Source organism: Leuciscus leuciscus (genome assembly GCF_965113295.1).
Source record: "Leuciscus leuciscus genome assembly, chromosome: 15".
Classification (NCBI taxonomy): Eukaryota; Metazoa; Chordata; class Actinopteri; order Cypriniformes; family Leuciscidae; genus Leuciscus; species Leuciscus leuciscus.
This window is the reverse complement of record NC_138739.1, coordinates 36,990,822-37,009,828: the sequence shown is the minus strand read 5'-3', so window position 1 is coordinate 37,009,828 and position 19,007 is coordinate 36,990,822. Positions and strand designations below refer to the sequence as shown.

Here is a 19,007-nt window from a genome sequence, read left to right as displayed (position 1 = left end):
CGGTACCGATACCAGTGAAAATCCACGGTTCTCGGTACCAATTTCGGTACCAAAGCTTAATTTAGATTAAATTTACATAATTATATTAAAGTGTATATCACAAAGATGGAAACTGTAGTATTAAAAACACTTTACAATAAGATTCCATTTGTTAGATAACATTAGATAAAATGACCTAACAAAAAAAACAATAGTTATATACTGTCGCAATTATTCTCCTTTAGGGGTTAATTTAAAAATACATTTTTAAAATCAAAAGTTAACATTATTTCTGTTAACATTATTTAATGCACAATGAATGAAGTGAACAAACATGACCAATCAAGTGTTTTGTATTAAATAACATTCACAAACGTTAATTAATGTTGTAAAAATATATTGTTCACTCAATGGGCCCTATTTTAACGATCTGAAACGCAAGTATCAAGCGCAAAGCGCAAGTAACTTTGTGGGCGGGTCTCGGCGCTGTTGCTATTTTCCCGGCGGGATAAATGACTCTTGCGCCCGGCGCAAATCTAAAATGGGTTGGTCTGAAGTAGCTTCATTATTCATAGGTGTGGTTTATGCGTAACGTGAAATAAACCAATCAGAGCGTCATCTCACATTCCCTTTAAGAGCAGACGTGCTTTTTCCATAGCGGATTGCTATTGTAACGGCGGATTTGCCAGGCGCGCGCCAGGAGCGGTTCACAGCCAAGGGGAGCAACGCTCTCGTCACGGCTGTAAAAGAGAGAAGTTACATTGAAATGGAGAAACCCACCCAAATTAACTTCGGTTAAACAGGCGTATGATAATTTGGGTAAATGTGTAAGCTAGATGTATGCTTTTATAATAAATTGTCTATCTATCTATCTATCTATCTATCTATCTATCTATCTAGCTATCTATCTATCTATCTATCTATCGTAATAATGTATGATTTGCAAAAATGAAAACTGCTGCTTCTGTGTAGATGGGAGAATCAAAGTGTATGCTCGTTGTGCACACGCTACATTGATTATGGCCAAGCATGCGCCCTTAAAATAGCATATGGATAACATGCGCAACGCGCCTCTGACTTTAAACAATTTTTTCCTGGTTAGTGGCGCAATTGTTTTCTAAACCTGCAAAATAGCATGAGGGAACGTTTGCGCCGGAACACGCCTCCTCTTTGCGCTGAACCGCCCCCGGGAGCGCAAGTGTATTTCCTAACTTACCGGCGTGCTTCTGTGGAGGGAAAAGTCCGCTTTGCGCGGGTGCAAAATAGGAATGATACATGCGTCGGTGTACAAAGTCACTTGCGCTGGGTGCAAGATAGGGCCCAATGTGTTATGTTAGATAACGCATTAAGTGATGTTAATGAATGGTATCTTATTGTAGCATTACCAAACTATACAGGAGATAAAATGTTTTATTTGACTTGACTATACTTTTATTTCATCCAAAACTGTATTCATATTTAACTTTAAAAGGGCTTTTTAAACCTGCTAAGAGTTATCCAGCCAAGAATAAGACTAGAACTGCTTTTCTGACGGACTGATATTAATGACGGCTTTTTATTTCTCATCTACATAAATATATCTAGTAGTAAAGCTAATGCAAGGGCTAGAAATCAATTAATAGGCCTATGTCACACTTCCTCGTCGTCATGGAGAGCGCAGTTCGCACAAGCGTTTGTACTCCCGTGGCGTCTGTCGTTGCTATGCATCCATGAACGCACATGGAAAAGTGAGTGCGCCGCTTCTATTATGCCATTTGAAATAACCATAGACAGTATAAGAAATAACGTATCTGCACGCGCAAAAACATCAGCACCACATCAGCAGCAGCACCGCCGATCGCCATCAGCGCTTTTATGAAGAGGACGCAACTGCACGCGCTTCGGGCATGCACGCGCATCAAGTACCGGGTTTGAGAAAACCTGGTACCGTGACGTTAAAAAAAAAATTGTACCGACTTGGTACCGGGTCTTTTGACAACACTAGCAATTGTATTTCAAAACGTCCTCAGATAACACTAAAAACTCATGTCTACGGGCAAAATTATTTTACGTATATCTTCAAATAATACAAATGAAGAACATTACGTGTTATGTGAATGTTTCAGAAATATGTAGGTGCTGCATGATTCATCAATTTACACAACAATGGTTTTCCGAAAAATATGCACAGGGATTGTAAATGTGCTGCATGATGCCGCAATTCACATAAAAGTTATATAAATATTACGTAAAAGTTTTGCGAACAATCTGCTCAGTGATTTGTTCTCTAGACAAATTTGCCAGCACTGCATGATGCGTCAATTTACGCAAGAGGCTTTATAGAAAATTTGTTCAGAAATTTTGTTTCTTAAACAAAAGTGTTTGTGCTGCATGATGCCGCAATTTGCGTAAGAAAACAATTTGCACAGAAATTTGTTCTGTAGACGAATTTGTCGGCAATGCATGATGCGCTAATTTACGCAAGAGGTTTTATAGAAAATTTGTTCCGAATTCTTTTCTTTAACAAATGAGTTTGTGTTGCATGAATTTACGGAAGAAAAGTTTTGTGAGCAATCTGCACAGAAATCTGTTCTGTAGACGAATTTGTCGATACTGTATAATGTGTCAATATACGTAAGAGTGGTTTTACGGATAATTTGTTTCCGTATGTAAGATTGTGGCCAAAACTGGTACTGCAATCACTTTCAAATTACTGTAGAGCGGTGTATCCCCTCCCCCTCCCCCCCTGACTCGAGGTTGCCAGTTAGGCTGCAGGATCCAGCAGGAACGTAGGCTGCTACAAGGAGCTTCCAATGGCAAGTGACGAGTCCTACACAGTAAGTTTTTTTCCGGACTTTGTCACGATGTATTTCGGATTCATAACGAGGTCTTTTAGGTTTCGTAACGTTAGACATTTTTTTATCCGACACGTTTGTAGCTGCAGCTGTGGTAACTAGAGCAGAGCTGGCAACCCGGATGCCGAAACACTACTGACTTCGTGATTGGTAGATAGTTGGAGGGTGGAGCATCAGGCCAAAACACAACATGACAACATCAACATCAGTTAAGGGCTGCAACTTCACTTTTAAATGACAATATCCTGGCCGGACTACTGTTATCAGTGATATAAGTATTTGAAATGAACATGATTTCTTAATGTCTAGTGACATATCAGGGCCATTTTATGATTAATTGAAATACATTTCTTACATACGGTTCCTTTAAGTGAATGTGTTTGTGCTGCATGAAGGAACAATTTATGTGCTGTTTTTTTTTTTACAATTTACACAGGAATTCCTCCTGTAAACAAATCGGTCAACACTCTAATGTCCGTCAATTTACACAAGTGCTTATATGAACGTTGTGCACAGAAATTTGTTCTATAAACAAATGTATCATTACAAATTTTAACAGAAGTTTGTTCTGTAAACAAATGCCACTGCTGTATTTATATTAAATTGGCTTTACAAACTATTCACACAAAAAATGAGAGTATCTTAGTATTAGAGTATTTTAGAAAGGCTGCATTACATACAACAGTAGAAACAATAGGCCTTTGAGTAAGCACTGCAAAGAGGGTCCCCTTGCTGCTAACATTTAGAAAGATCACTGCTACATATTTCCAACCAGTCAAATGGCATTTATAATAAAACGCATGTATTGACTTCATTTTGTAACACTGAAAAAACAACAACAACAAAACAAGTCATTTCAACCATCCTCCTGTAGACAAGACAACTGTTACAAAGCAAGCGGATATTATGGGTTTCATTTGTGTGGGACTCAGTTTGTCTCATTGATTGAAATCATATTGGAATGTTAATTTATAGGGATGTATTTTTTTCCGCATTTTTGCAAAACAAATGGTTAGATGCACTTCATCATTTGCACAAAGCATTGCGTTCCCCTGCTTCAGAACAGGCATCAGTTGAAAACTACAGTAGATTTTTTGCTTGACATTCAAACAGGGTCACTGCAGACCACCGGATCAACAAGGAAACAAACAAACACACTGGACAGATTGTGCAATCCATACTATTGAGTATGAACAATGCATCAGTTTACCTTGATTGTGGGTTTCTTGGTGGAAAACCCTCTGTACCATCCTGAAACAGACAAAACACAAATGTTAGTTGAGAAACATTGACATTATAAATTATAGTGAGATACTAACATCAGAAACAATATGCCAATGGGGTAAGACAACCTTAAAATGAAAATACATTCTCTGAATATCGAATAATTGTAGATATTTTTACTAGAAAATTGCTATTAAGATAAAATATCACAATTAAGAAAAGTGCCTACTATGATAAAAAGGTACATTTTAAGTGTGTTAAGGGACATCTTACCCCAAAGGGTGTCCTGGCCCTTGTAGCTTTTGTACATCCATAATATGCACCCATGAAATATATATCCAAATGTCTTTTTTTGTCAGCATACTGTATGCTGTGTGCAAACACTCTTGACTTTTTGACTCTGAAAAAGTACTTCACTGTGTTCCTAATGCATTGAATCGCATTTTCAAAGCAACTATGCCATGTTGAATGCCATATCTTTTAGATGAGGTGGAACATAAAGACTGGAACTCATTGTACACTAAGGTCTGGGCCATCAATTTCACTGGCTGATGTCCAGAACATCTCAGAAATTCTGCCTCCCAGCAGATTCAACACACTGCCGCAGAATGCAACACACATTATAATAAGCTTTCAGGCCGTAATAAATGAGTTCAGCGTGTTCAAATCTCAAGTCTCTGCACAGTATGTCACCTTAATAATACAGTAAGGAAGCCAGCTGTTAGCAACGTTAGCCACATAAAGAGCTACGCGATGACATTTAATCATGACTAAATAGTTGCCTAGAGTATTTGCTGTGTTAAACATCTGAGAAATGTGAAATGGCTTCTCGAACAAGAAACAAATGTAGGGTAAGACTTGAGATCCAGCAATAGAAAACCTCAACCAGAGCCACCATCCAATCAATTCCCCCTGGACAAAAACACGTTTTTCTTGTTTTCGAGGGGATATACATCACAACAGGGAAGAAAAGAATGTTGCAACTTCTGTTTCATTCCGACTTTAATGATAAAGATAAAGAGCATTTTTTATGTTTTGCATTCATTGGTTGATTTCCCAGAAGAGTATAAACACAATTTCAAAACATTGCTCTGTTTGACACCCAATGAGCATCCTGTCCAGGGGTGTGTTTCCCAAAAGCATCATTAGCCAACTATGGTAGCAAGTTCCGTAGTCATCAGCATAGTTCAACGAGTCGGTGTTTCCCGAAAACATCGTTCCAACGAACATTCGCAAACAGCATCGCAAAGTTGTGTGTTTGGAACGACAGCTCTCGACCTGTGGTTAGAAGCAGAGTTTCTAGTTTGCATGACATGTGGACTTAATAAATCCTTGTCTTGAGAAAAATAAGCAAGCTGGCATTCAGTACAATCTGTATCTTTTATTTAGAATACATACAAATGTCATTTACGTCTTTTAGTTTGTCATGAGGTGTAAAGCATCGTTTCTGAAGAGTGCACATGTGCGAACGTGCTCTACTATGTAAGAACGAGCCTATGATTGAATCTGGAAATATAGCAAAATAACTGAGAAAAATTTGAAATAGTCCTCAGATGTCATGTCTGTAATTTATATCAAAACATCTAGCATTAATTCGACCTCAAACAGATTCATTAAAAGGAGTTATTACTCCACCATGTGCGTGACGTCATAAACCAACGTGGTTGAACGACCACTTTACGACAATATGGTTTCGGGAAACAGTCGTGACTAGCTAGTAGATTTCTTCAACGATGCATCGTACTATGGTAGTTAAGCGGCGAGTTACGTCGTTGTACGGGAAAAACACCCCAGTTCAACATAGCAACAAGAGCTCATCCAATGGCGTCGATATAAGGAGGAGCTACCTGACCAATGGCAAACGAGGGGAGTGTTCAGGAAACCTGTTTGAAAATGGTCAGAATCCATCCTTCTTTAAAGAGCTCGAACATTTAAAGCAGCAGACGACAAAACTGCAGCGCACACTTAGAATAAACAATGTTATGTCCATTGCTTATATAGTTATCATTATAGTTGTCGTTCTTGGTGGGAACTGGCCTTGGATGGTAACAGTGTTGCCTTACCAAACCCTGTGTAACTATGTGATGATGGGACATGGGACTCGGTAGGGAATCAGTTTAAAAAGGGAAGTGAAATTGTTGGTGTGTGATGCAATTGTTAATGCAGCCATTTGTAAACAATTTGCAGCGACAACCGTGGAAAATATTCATAAGCTTGGCTGCTAACATCACTCACACCTGTGGCCATCTGTCTCGAACGCAACCCAGACTCTGCCGCATTAATCATCGCAGTCTATCTTTGTTAGTATTCACCCCAGGTGCATCTTAAAAACGTCGGAGGTGCACTTTGTAATTAGCTATTTGGTTTATGCAAGGAATGAGCGGGTCACGTCCGTCAGCGTTAGCCGTTTCCATTATCACCTTCCATTTAGCACCAAAATAAACCTTGCTATTAGCTAATGAACAGCATTGCCGGCAAAGGGTCGTGTGTCAGTTTGTGTGACATAGAATGTTACTGCTGTGTACCGGGTCCAGATGGGTGTCAACACATTTTTAGCTTATTAGCAACGTGGAAATTATTTTGCCGTTAGTTTGCTAGAAGCTGGCGCGCTGTAGCTAGCAAACAAGATGTTTAGGTGTTCTCTAGAGAAGAATCCAGACCAAAACCACCACAAAAAAGTTTTCAGTGCCGTAACAAACAGTGTGTGGACGTGTTTGTGCTAGAGGCTGACTGTAGGCATTAGCTGTAATAGATTAGCAGACGGCTCATGTTTGCTGGCGTGAGACTTCCATGTGGGCATGAGGAAACTCAGCATCAACACGCAGCTGCCAACAAACAAACACCTGATGAAAAGTGGCATCTCTCTCTGCGTCTCTCAACAGGTTTACACTGCAGGGACTTGTTGAGCTGTCAGATTGTTCTTGTTCACAGCTGTGAACGGTCACATGTCTATGCTCTTTAGGGGGCCACACCCTTGTGGGATGAATACTAGACCACTGTCTGTCTGTCAGTCCATCTATGTGTCTGTTTGTCTATCTGTCGGTCTATCTATCTTCCTGTCTGTCTATGTATCTGTCTATCTTTCTGTATGTGACCCTGGATCACAAAACCAGTCACAAGACACCAGTCGCACGGGTATATTTGTGGTAATAGCCAACGATACATTGCATGGGTCAAAATTATCGATTTTTCTTTTATGCCAAAAATCATTAGGATATGTAGTAAAGATCATGTTCCATAAAGATATTTAGTCAATTTCCTACCGTAAATATACAAAACATTTATTTTTGTGAGTGAATGCATTCAAAAAATTTACCCATGTAACTGGTTTTGTGTTTGTCTGTCTGTCTGTCTGTCTGTCTGTCTGTCTGTCTGTCTGTCTATCTGTCTGTCTGTCTGTCTGTCTATCTGTCTGTCTGTCTGTCTGTCTATCTATCTATCTATCTATCTATCTATCTATCTATCTATCTATCTATCTATCTATCTATCTATCTATCTATCTATCTATCTATCTATTGCCAAAACTTGGAATACATAGAATAATTATAAAGACATCAAAATAATAAAATATTATAACATAACTTAAATTTAAAAGTACAAATTAAATTAATTGTACAAATTAACAGTGTAATAAATTAAAATGTGTGAACATTTGATACCACAGTGTTTTAACATTCATACACACACACACACACACACACACACATTACTGAAGGTCACTGTGTTGTACAGTAAGGAAACACACTGAGGTCAGACACACACATTCCACACACATTCACCCGCTGTCTCTCAGGCTGTGGCACACACACACACACATATCTGGCAGCCAGTGCTGCTGTTTGACCCTCTCCTAGTATCATCTTTATCTGTTCTACTTCAGTCATGGCTGTAAAGTTCTGTATTAAGTTAGTGAATTTGTTTAAGTAGAGGTCTCTGGTTGAACTGTATTTGTGACAGTGAAGGAGGAAGTGCGTCTCTGTCTTGATGTCTCCTGTCCTACAGTGAACACACAGCCTTTACTCTCGGGGTAACCAGCTCTTTCTGTGTCTGCCAGTCTCTCTCTCTCACACACACACACACCCTTTGCTCTCGGGGTAACCAGCTCTTTCTGTGTCTGCCAGTCTCTCTCTCTCTCTCTCTCACACACACACCCTTTGCTCTCAGGGTAACCAGCTCTTTCTGTGTCTGCCAGTCTCTCTCTCTCACACACACACACACCCTTTGCTCTCGGGGTAACCAGCTCTTTCTGTGTCTGCCAGTCTCTCTCTCTCTCTCTCTCTCTCTCACATCTATCTATCTATCTATCTATCTATCTATCTATCTATCTATCTATCTATCTATCTATCTATCTATCTATCTATCTATCTATCTATCTATCTATCTATCTATATTCCTGTCTGTCTACGTATCTGTCTATTTGTCTGTGTATCTTCCTCTCAGACTCTGTCTATATATCTGTTTCTGCCTGCCTGTCTCCATGTGTCTATCTATCTGTTTGTCTCTCTATCTTCATGTCTCTTTTTCGTCTACCTATCTACCTGTCTGTGTCTATATTTTAAGGGCTGGGTGCTGTTTACAGATAAAAGGGAAACTCCAAATGAGCACAACCAGTCAAATATCCTGTCAAGTCTTCATAGACAGACTTCTCCCTCAATTACCATTGGATGACACTGCAAAATCTTCAGTTCTGTTCAATCAGACCACTGTCCACTGCAGGCCACCATGACAGTCCAGAACCCGGAGCTTTCAAAAGCTTCGATTTTCCAGGCATCCATTACCTCAAAAGCATGGCACTGCAGCAAAACAATCAATACGTACAGCAAACTGCTAACCCTGTGAATCAGAGCACTGATTATCCCAGCCCTTGAGGCTAAAGCCCAAACTCTCACCTCACCTGGTGACCCGCAGCTAATCCACTGTCCCATACAATCTGTTTATCTATCAATACACAGTCAGTCCTTCAGAATGTGCAGTAAAGCATATTTTAAGATGTTTGTCATCATGTATTCACCCTCATCTCATTCCAAATCTGTCTGACTTTCGTCAAAAAGTGAACAAATAATGTGTTCAAGTCACTATTTACCATATAATGAAAGTAGACTGGGATTTTTGACAACTATGAAGGACCAAAAAAACCATGCAGTCCCAAAAATCACTAAGAATCTTGACAATAAGCAACAAATTGCACCCAGGACTGCTTAAATTCACACCTTAGGAAGAATTGGAGGGTTTTGTGTTTTGCCACTTTCACAGACTGAAACATATTTCTTCCCCCCCTTTAAAAGGCTGTATTTCACTGGCTGAGGTACAATGCGGCTTGCATCTCTCACTCTTCGCCTGCAGGCTCTGAATATCAGGTTGAGCCATGACCGTTGACAGCTCTTGGGAACGAGCATTTTTTATTACTGACCTTTAAACTGCGACACTCTGAAATTGAGCCACTTTTCTTTCAGGACCCAGAGGGGAACTGAAGCGAAAATCTATGAAAACTCTGTTACCTGGAAGTGATTTTGTGCGGATTGCGTTTTCTGAATTACTTTTAAATTCAAATTGTATTAACATGCTGACCCACGTTTGTAATAAGTGACTTTTTTCATTAATGCATGCAAGAGGGAAGTACATACCCAAAATGTTCACTGGTTTGTGCGATTTTGGGAGGATCTTCAAGGATTTTTCAACACAAGCTAAAATCACAAAGGCCATGTCCACACTAAAACGTTTTCGTTTGAAAACGCGTCTTTTTCTCTCCGTTTTGGCCATCCGTCCACACTGAGACGGCGTTTTTATTAATGAAAACAAAGCTCTTTGAAAACGCACTCCAAAGTGGATACATTTTAAAACGCTGTTATCGCATTGTAGTGTGGACTGTCAAAAAGGTGGTATTTAAAAACAATGACGTAAGTTTAGTCATGTGACTAACTGTTGAGTGACACTTTCACACTGTTGCTAAAATGTTACTTACTTGCAAACTCTTTATATCACAGTCCTGCAAAGATGACATAAAAATTCACTCACATTTGCTGTCCTGTGGCAATACATGAGAGCAGTCGCGATTTAGACCAAACATATGGTGACTGAGTGCGACTTGAAAAAAGACATTTTTGAAAAAATGTATTTGATAATATTATCCTGTCAGAAGAATTGCGCGATAACTTTATTATAAATTTTTCCGTCTGTGTCCTCAGTGAGCTTTTGTGAGGTTTTGCACATGCGCTGTAAGGTGAATTTAGCATTTTCAGGAGTTTTTCAAAAAGTTTCTCATCCACACTGAAACGTCGGAAAACGGCTGAAAACGCTAGTGTCGACGGAGAGCGTTTTTAAACGAAAACGGCGTTTTCAAATGTATCCGGATTAATGTAGACGTAGCCAACGTAAACCGATTCAAGAAGAAATGCAGACAAAAGGTGACCATCAACATCATTTTGAGCTGTTTCTTCTTGCTATATCGTGAAGATCTTGCCTCATTTACTGCCAGGACAAGTGCTCTTCTCATAGTGTTCCTGATAAAGGAAGATTACTCAATGAAAAAGTGAGTGAAGTCTCGATCAATACTAGACGACTGACGTGCCACGGCTAATATCACATGATCGGTCCTGTTATCTGAGCGAGCCAGCACATCCAGGCCAGGGTGCCGATGTACAGCTTTCATCAAAGCAATCGATGCTACGGCCATGAATCAGAGCCCTAGTCCTGAGATGGGTACACAACAATCCCATTAACAGCATCTGCAGGACTGAGGTAACGGTAGGCTAAAGCTAGCGCTAACAGTGCTGTTAAGTGCAAAAAGTCACAAAAGAAAGCCAAACTAACCATAAATATAACATGCGTGACTCTTCTGTCGGCTGAAGAACAGAGGCGCCCTCAAATTCTGTGTTGAAAGTCTCTCGGTTCCATTTAAGTATTCAGAATTATCTGGGTTTCTTAAGTACAGACTGCCGGCAGCACAAGTTACATACTGAGCGAAAAACGCAGAGACAGGAGATTTTGTCTTGCAATATACAGGACGATCTGAACTAAGAGTGGGTGGAAAATGTTGATATGTCTCGTGGCACTTTCCATGAAGAGGTTACGAAAAAAAAGGGTTTGAAACTCTTTTAAAAAATTAATTTTTTCAACAAATGTTCATGAATAACCATCAGACAATGCTTTCTGCTCACCTTAGGGGTCAAACTCATTATTATATAAGCTGTTTTGTTGTTTTAGAAACAAACACGAAATAAACTTGAAGCGAATTCATTTAAAAATGATTAAAACAGAGAAGAATGGGTAACAGGGTTGAATTTGGCTACACTTTATTTCGATGGTCCATGACATTCTACAAACTATAAGTAAGTTTGCAACTGCATGTCAACTACAGTAACTCTCATTAGAGTATTAGTAGACTGTTGTGGACTGTTAGGTTAGAGTTTGGTGATAGGGTTCAGGTTAGTAAGATAAGTTGACATGTAGTTGCAAAGTTACTTATAGAATAGTAGGGGTGGGACAAAATATGGATAGGACGATATATCGTTGTCTTTCTCTATGCGATACGATGATTGATACGCTGGCGCCAAATATCGATATTTTAATTAATAAAATATGGCACTCTAAATAGCCTTCCAGCATCACTACTTCATGGCTCCTCGAGGGGGCGCTCAACACATGACTGAGGGAAACGTGAACAAAAGTTATCTAGCCATAAGTTAACTAGAAAAAAGGGTTTTAACAGGATGGCGGACAGCAGTGTGAGTAAAATAATAGATGCCCAAACCACGTTTAAGTTCAAAGCCTGGACTAGAGGTCGACCGATAGTGGATTTTACCGATACCGATATTAAGGTTTGACCGATAACCGATTAATCGACCGATATTTTAAAAATGGAATACAAAAACAAACAAAAAACATAACACTCCAAGTAAAACAGTGATGAACTGAAATGTGCTAAATGAAATAAATATAGAAATATGAATATATTAAAATGAGAAGTTCTACACAATGAACTCTACAGAAAATAATTTAAACATTAAAATATTACAGGTTTCTTTACAAGTATTTTCTTTGCAAGTCCCGTTTGCTGGCTTTCATGATCTACATGCATTATGCAATATACATTTTTTTTACAGCATGTATTAATATTTGAGCAAGACAATTGTACCTTGATCATTTATGTTAGTTCATAGTACATTAACTAAGGTTAACAGAAAAAATAAAAATAAAATCTCAATTTAAAATGTATTAGTAAATGTTTAAATTAACAAACTAACGATATACAACATTTATTAACCTTAGTTAATTCAAAAAATTTATATTATTGTAAAGTGTACCATTTGATATAAATCCAAAGAGTCTGCTATGCTTAAAGGGTTAGTTCACCCAAAAATGAAGCTTCTGTCAGTAATTACTCACCCTCATGTTGTTCCAACCCCGTAAGACCTTCGTTCATCTTCGGAACACAAATTAAGATATTTTTGATTAAATCTGAGAGCTGGATCACTCCTCATTGGCTTCTAAAGACGTTATAACTTGCTGGCCCAGAAAATTTATTAAAGACATCGTTAATATAGTCCAAGTGACTACAGTGGGTCAATCTTAAGTTTATAAAGCGACGAGAATACTTTTTGTGCGCAAAACAAAACAAAAATAACGACTTTATTCCACAATTCATTTCCTTCTCTCTGGGCCTCGAGTTTTTTCACGTAGTGTAACTGCGTAGCGCTTCTGTGTTGTACGTCACCACGCATCTCACACATGACCAGCGTCGGCCAATAGTGAGCCTACGTGTGACGTGCAACACTGACGTCCTACGCTATTACACTACGTGAACTCACTCGAGGCCCAGAGAGAAGGAAATGAATAGTGGAATAAAGTTGTTATTTTTGTTTTGTTTTGCGCACAAAAAGTATTCTCGTCGCTTTATAAACTTAAGAATGAGCCACTGTAGTCACTTGAACTATATTAACGATGTCTTTAATGCATTTTCTGGGCCAGCAAGTTATAACGTCTTTAGAAGCCTATGGAGGAGTGAGCCAGCTCTCAGATTTAATCAAAATTATCTTAATTTGTGTTCCGAAGATGAACGAAGGTCTTACGGGGTTGGAACAACATGAGGGTGAGTAATTACTGACAGAATCTTCATTTTTGGGTGAACTAACCCTTTAAAGATGGCCATCTTTACATATCTGCAAAGGCCAGAGCATTAAAATTACATAAATGTGATATTACATGTATAGTCTCTCACTTTAATTGCTTCTATATTCTAACACTTGATGATTATCTAATCAAAATAACAATATGTATTGCAGTGATAAAAAATAATTGAATCAAAAGCATTTCTGATTTGTTTATGTTTCTGTCGGCTGCATGAACGTATCAATGTTGACAAAGCAATCATGTCACTAGCTTTAAATATGCAACTTCACCGGCTAATGAATGCAAAAAAGTGACCAGCTGGATATAAACTAATGAAAATAGATGGTAACAATTGCAACATTAAACATTTGGGTCAGGTTTGCGTGTGTTTTTGTCACATTGTTTTAACCGCTTGAGGTAGCCACTACAATGTTAAGTCCTCTCAGCCTCGACGGCAAACATGCTTCTGTTCTTTCTCTGCTAATGCAGCATCTAGTCAACAAATGAATTACTTTATAATGATATGGCAACATGTACTCTAGTGTTCTGTATTCATACTGTTTCGCTGTCATCTGAAGTGTCAGCGCTCTCCGTGCAGCGTGTGATCAACGTGTTCAAATAAACAACACGAGGCGCCAGTGATAGTTATTATTCCGCCTCTAGAGGGCACTCTCGCTCTGTATAATGTCAGCAGTCTCTTCTCAACTATTGGTATGAATTTTTTCCGACAACGATAGTTCCACCAATCAACTATCGGTACCGATATATCGGCAAAACCTATGAATAGGTCGACCTCTAGTCTGGACGCACTTCGGCTTTATACTATTGATGGGACAAACTAAATCAACAAATGGCGCTTTTCCACTGCATGGTACGGCTCGGTTCGGCTCGGTATGGTTCGACTCGGCACGGAACGGTTCGGCTCGCTTCGCTTTTCCACTGCGTGGTACGACTCGGCTCGGTACGGCACGGTTCGGTTCGCTTTAGCTCGGTTGCTTTTCCACTGCAGTTAGTACCGCTTCAAAGTGGGTGTGACTGATCGTTATAGTTGCCGTCTCTACTGCCATGACATCATCATATTAAATGCGAATTTTTCATTCCGGGTTTCCCCATCCGCTCCTCGGCAACCAACGAGAGGAACGTCTGCACCTCGTCCACTGACCACGATTCAGCCATTTCTTTTTTTTAAGTTTATACTATTTTTTTTGAAGCAAATACTTTTAAAACAGGCGCTACAGCGTTGGCTGTTGTCTACTGGCTATTTAAATCTAGCGGGTTTAGTGTCTCGTGTTGTAAATACAATGACGCTGGTAGTGATGATTCTGTCTGACCAATCAGTGATCTGCAGTGTTTCCACGTCACATTTTAGTATCGGTACGGTACGCTTGGAACCTCAACAGAGGTGGTACCATTTAAAGCGAGCCGAAGCGAGCCGTACTGTACCGTACCATGCAGTGGAAATGCGTCATAAGTGAGCCGTACTGAACCGAGCCGTACCGTACCATGCAGTGGAAAAGCGCCAAAGCGTGCCGTACCGAACCGAGCCGTACCGTACCATGCAGTGGAAAAGCGCCAAAAGAGTACGCAATATACAAGAACTGCCTGGTAAAAGTTAAGTGCACGGGTAATACCACGAACATGAATGCCACTTGCAACGCCATCACCCGGATCTCATTGAAAATGTTTAATTTACTTTAAATGTTCGATTTAATTTACAGACTGAAAAACTTTTTGTGCTTTTTTCTGGTAGTTTGAACTTTAATAAAGAGAGAAAACCTGCACTTAACCTTTTCACAGGCATTTTGTTTTCAAAGTTAGACAGATATTGTGACGTATTATTGTAGGATTGTCTAGAAATATATTGATTATTGGATTATTGGTATCGTGAGCCAAGTATCGTGTATTGTGTATCGTATTGTATCGTGATGCATTGTGTATCGTGATGTATTGTGTATCGTATTGTATCGTATTGTGAAGTATTGTGTATCGTATTGTATTGTGTATCGTATTGTATCGTATCGTGAAGTATTGTGTATCGTGATGCATTGTGTATCGTATTGTATCGTATCGTGAAGTATTGTGTATCGTATTGTGAAGTATTGTGTATCGTATTGTATTGTGTATCGTATTGTATCGTATCTTGATGTATTGTGTATCGTGATGTATTGTGTATCGTAATGTATCGTATTGTGATGTATTGTGTATCGTATTGTGATATATTGTGTATCGTAATGTATCGTATTGTGATGTATTGTGTATCGTATTGTGATGTATTGTGTATCGTATTGTATCGTATCGTGATGTATTGTGTATCGTAATGTGTCGTATCGTGATGTATTGTGTATCATAATGTGTCGTATCGTGATGTATTGTGTATCGTATTGTATCGTGATGTATTGTGTATCGTAATGTATCGTATCGTGATGTATTGTGTATCGTAATGTGTCGTATCGTGATGTATTGTGTATCGTATTGTGATGTATTGTGTATCGTATTGTATCGTATCGTGATGTATTGTGTATCGTAATGTGTCGTATCGTGATGTATTGTGTATCGTAATGTGTCGTATCGTGATGTATTGTGTATCGTATTGTATCGTATTGTGATGTATTGTGTATCGTATTGTATCGTATCGTGATGTATTGTGTATCGTAATGTATCGTATCGTGATGTATTGTGTATCGTAATGTATCGTATCGTGATGTATTGTGTATCGTATCGTATCGTGATATATTGTGTATCGTATTGTATCGTATCGTGAGGTACCCTGTGATTCCCACCACAACCTAAACTGAGCTGTCACTTTGTTGGACGAGATAGTTTGGAACCAAATGTTGATTTATAATTTACGTATTTCCGTGTTTTCACAGTTATACAGTAGGGGGCGCTATTACTCATCTTCTGAACGAGTACAGAATCTCCGGATCAAAACACAGGAGATGAAGCAGCAGAAACAAGCATTATCATATGTAAGCAGATGCACATGTAAAATAACACGATCATCAACATCAAACAGCATATAAATCAAAACTGCCTAATGTTACTGAATGAAATGTCGACCCAGGACGAGCTCTAGGACTGTGAAGCTTTGAGGGTGTTGATGATCTCGAATTACTCCATCTGTGTTTTGATCATCGTTCTGATTATGATCTAGACGATCCAGTCTTTAACAAAAACGTGATTTTCTCAGCTTTTTACTCAAAATGTTGCTTTTTTTATGAAACTTGCACACATTCAAGTGATGATAAAAAAAAAGAATGCATCAAGCTAGCATAAAACGAGATTTTGATTTAAAAGCAGAGGGCCTGTTCTTTCCTTTGATATATTGCATATTCAGATATTCATACAACAAAATATACTGGGAGCCATGAAAATGATAAAAAAAAAAAATGCTGGTGGCTGGCAACACTGGAGTGGAAATAATTAATAACTTACATAAAAATATGTATGATGTTATTGTGTGATGAGACACCAATTTCTACTGTATTCATGGAATGTGTCTTTTATATATTATTAAGATTTTTCATCAACACCTGTAAAAAAAGGTTTTCCAAAAACATTAGTTTAAAAGTGTTATAGTACTCCTGGAGAATGACTTACCCTCACACTTTTCCAGGATCTGAACCGTTTCTCCAAGTTCTAGAGTCAGACCGTGTGACACGTGTCCTCGGAAACTACAGACCACTGGAAAAGATAAAAGAGAAGAAGAAAACGAGTTAGAGGTGTATTAAAAGCGTTCAGAAAAGATGCATTCAAAATAAAACCACAAAACAATTTGCTTTTAAAAGTGATGTGTGTAATGTGTGTTACTACCCTCCTAAACAGATTTGCCTGTCTGCCATTGGTCAGATCACCCCGCCCCCTGCTCATGCTATTGGTTGAGTAAAGCGTTGCATTGTCAAGGACGTGATTTACTCAAGTTCAAGTTCTGTTTTCTTCCCTGCAGTTTCTGCCAAAATATAGTAACTATACTGTTAATGTTGCTCCAGTGTGCTATCGTAAATTTATCAATAATAAATACTGACATTTAATTGACGTTTTCACTCAAATTGTTACGCTGTATACTGATTTTTTTAATGTCATCTACAAAGGTTCCACCAAAGTGCAGATGGACAGAGCAGCACAGTGGAAATAATAGGATTTATTTTCAATGAATGCATTCCGGAATAGAAAAAAAAAAAAAAAAAGTGCAGATTTAAAAGCAGAGATATTCTGAATTGCCATGGTAACCTGGACAGAGCATCCCAGGGAATTATCGAATCCATGCTGATGAAAAAAAAGCTCAAGTGTGAGAGAGCCTTGCTGTTTCCAGCTTTCCCAGAGCAGATATTTGGGAATCACACGGGAAAAAAATACTTTGTAAGTCAACATGGCATCAAAATGTTCTTACTGGTCTCATTGTGCACAACTTATCTGTGGAAAAATGCTTTTCTTTGTAATGTATTTGCAAAATCCAACAATGAAACGACTTTCCTTTTCCGATGACATCACTTAGGCCATGCTGACTATCAACCAATAGATTTTCAAGTATTGTTTTTTAGCAAAGTCGCATTCAATCGGTCTCCATTATGGTGTGTACCACCTAATTTTAACCATCCGATCAATTCTAGAAGGATAAAATCAAGTCTTGTCCTGCATTTCTTATTGATTTCTTAATGGCAATTCGTATTAACTTTAATAGCCACAAATTGAGCTTTAAATGATTAAGGAAGTTAAATAGAGATGTCTTCGAAGAGATATTTTTGGACAAAGCACATTCCTAAAACAAACCCCTCCTTAGTCGACATTTGATTTCAAGTGAATTCGGTTTTATCTAAACATTTTCCAAACTGGAAAACAACACATGCATTGCCGATTTCATTATATAAGTGTTGAGGTTATAATGGTCAGACAGGCAGACCAGCAGATATACCCGGAACAAAGCTGAGTAATTTCTCTGAATCCATCTGTATTTGTGCAACATGATCCAGTCTGGCACAGGAGTCTTTCAGAATCTCAAATTAATATCCATCTTGTCAAGAAGCAAACTGTTCATGGTGTTACCATGCAACCGGCTAAATCGCTGCTCCAAGAAACAATAGAAACATTGATTTGAAACACACAATGAACAGTTACACGCTGACAAATACATTTACTTATAATATTCCCTATTACACAATATTCTGAAAGGTTCTTACACTTTTTGAAGGAGATCTTGTACTTATTTTAATTTCACAGCTAAAGCTATAATGGCTTTTTTATGCTAAATAAACTTTCATAAGAGCTATAAAAAAAATAAAAAAAACCAGCATCTGAAAGCAACGATTACATTATCTCAACTGCGTTCGTTCTCAAGACACCAAGATATCAGAGCTAACGATCAAGACAGGGACAGAGCGTCTTTCAGGATTTCTCATGTTCATTTACTCATTTCTGATGACATTGTGCCATTTGTTATTTATTTTCAAAGATCACGGTTTAATATTTAATGCTTGTTAAGAGACTCTCCCTGCAGTATCCAAGAAAGCATGTGACTGCCGCCAGAGGTCTGCATTTAGTGAATAATTCAAAAGCTATTAAAATAGCTTTTCAGGAGTTAATCCCACTAAATGACGGAGCGACATAAACAATATGTGTTTTGAATATGGAAGACTTTGCTATTATTGGTATCATAAATGGCATTGTGAAGGCCCTAATGCTATGAAATAAATAAATATTGCTGGCCAGTTAATATGTAGGTCGACGAGATGTCTGTGTATACCTTAAAAATAGTGAAAACACCTTTTTTAGACAGAAACAAACTGAATACCGTGGTATAAATATTCACACGGCTACGAGTAGACAGACCTGTTTAACTTTACCTTGACATTAAATCTATGAAGA

The 19,007-nt window shown here is 38.5% G+C and overlaps 1 protein-coding gene across 6 annotated transcripts in view; it reads right to left on the bottom strand.

Moving 5' to 3' along the window:
* The window catches only part of dock3 (dedicator of cytokinesis 3), a 204,258-nt gene that overhangs the window by 134,286 nt on the left and 50,965 nt on the right, over positions 1-19,007 (bottom strand). For all 6 annotated transcript variants that reach the window (XM_082137785.1, XM_082137786.1, XM_082137788.1 and 3 more), the window contains exons 2-3: positions 16,746-16,829; positions 4,024-4,064 (exon numbers count right to left, since the gene is read on the bottom strand). In XM_082137785.1, the coding sequence (XP_081993911.1) occupies positions 4,024-4,064; positions 16,746-16,829 (125 nt within the window). The remainder of the gene's footprint in view (positions 1-4,023; positions 4,065-16,745; positions 16,830-19,007) is intronic.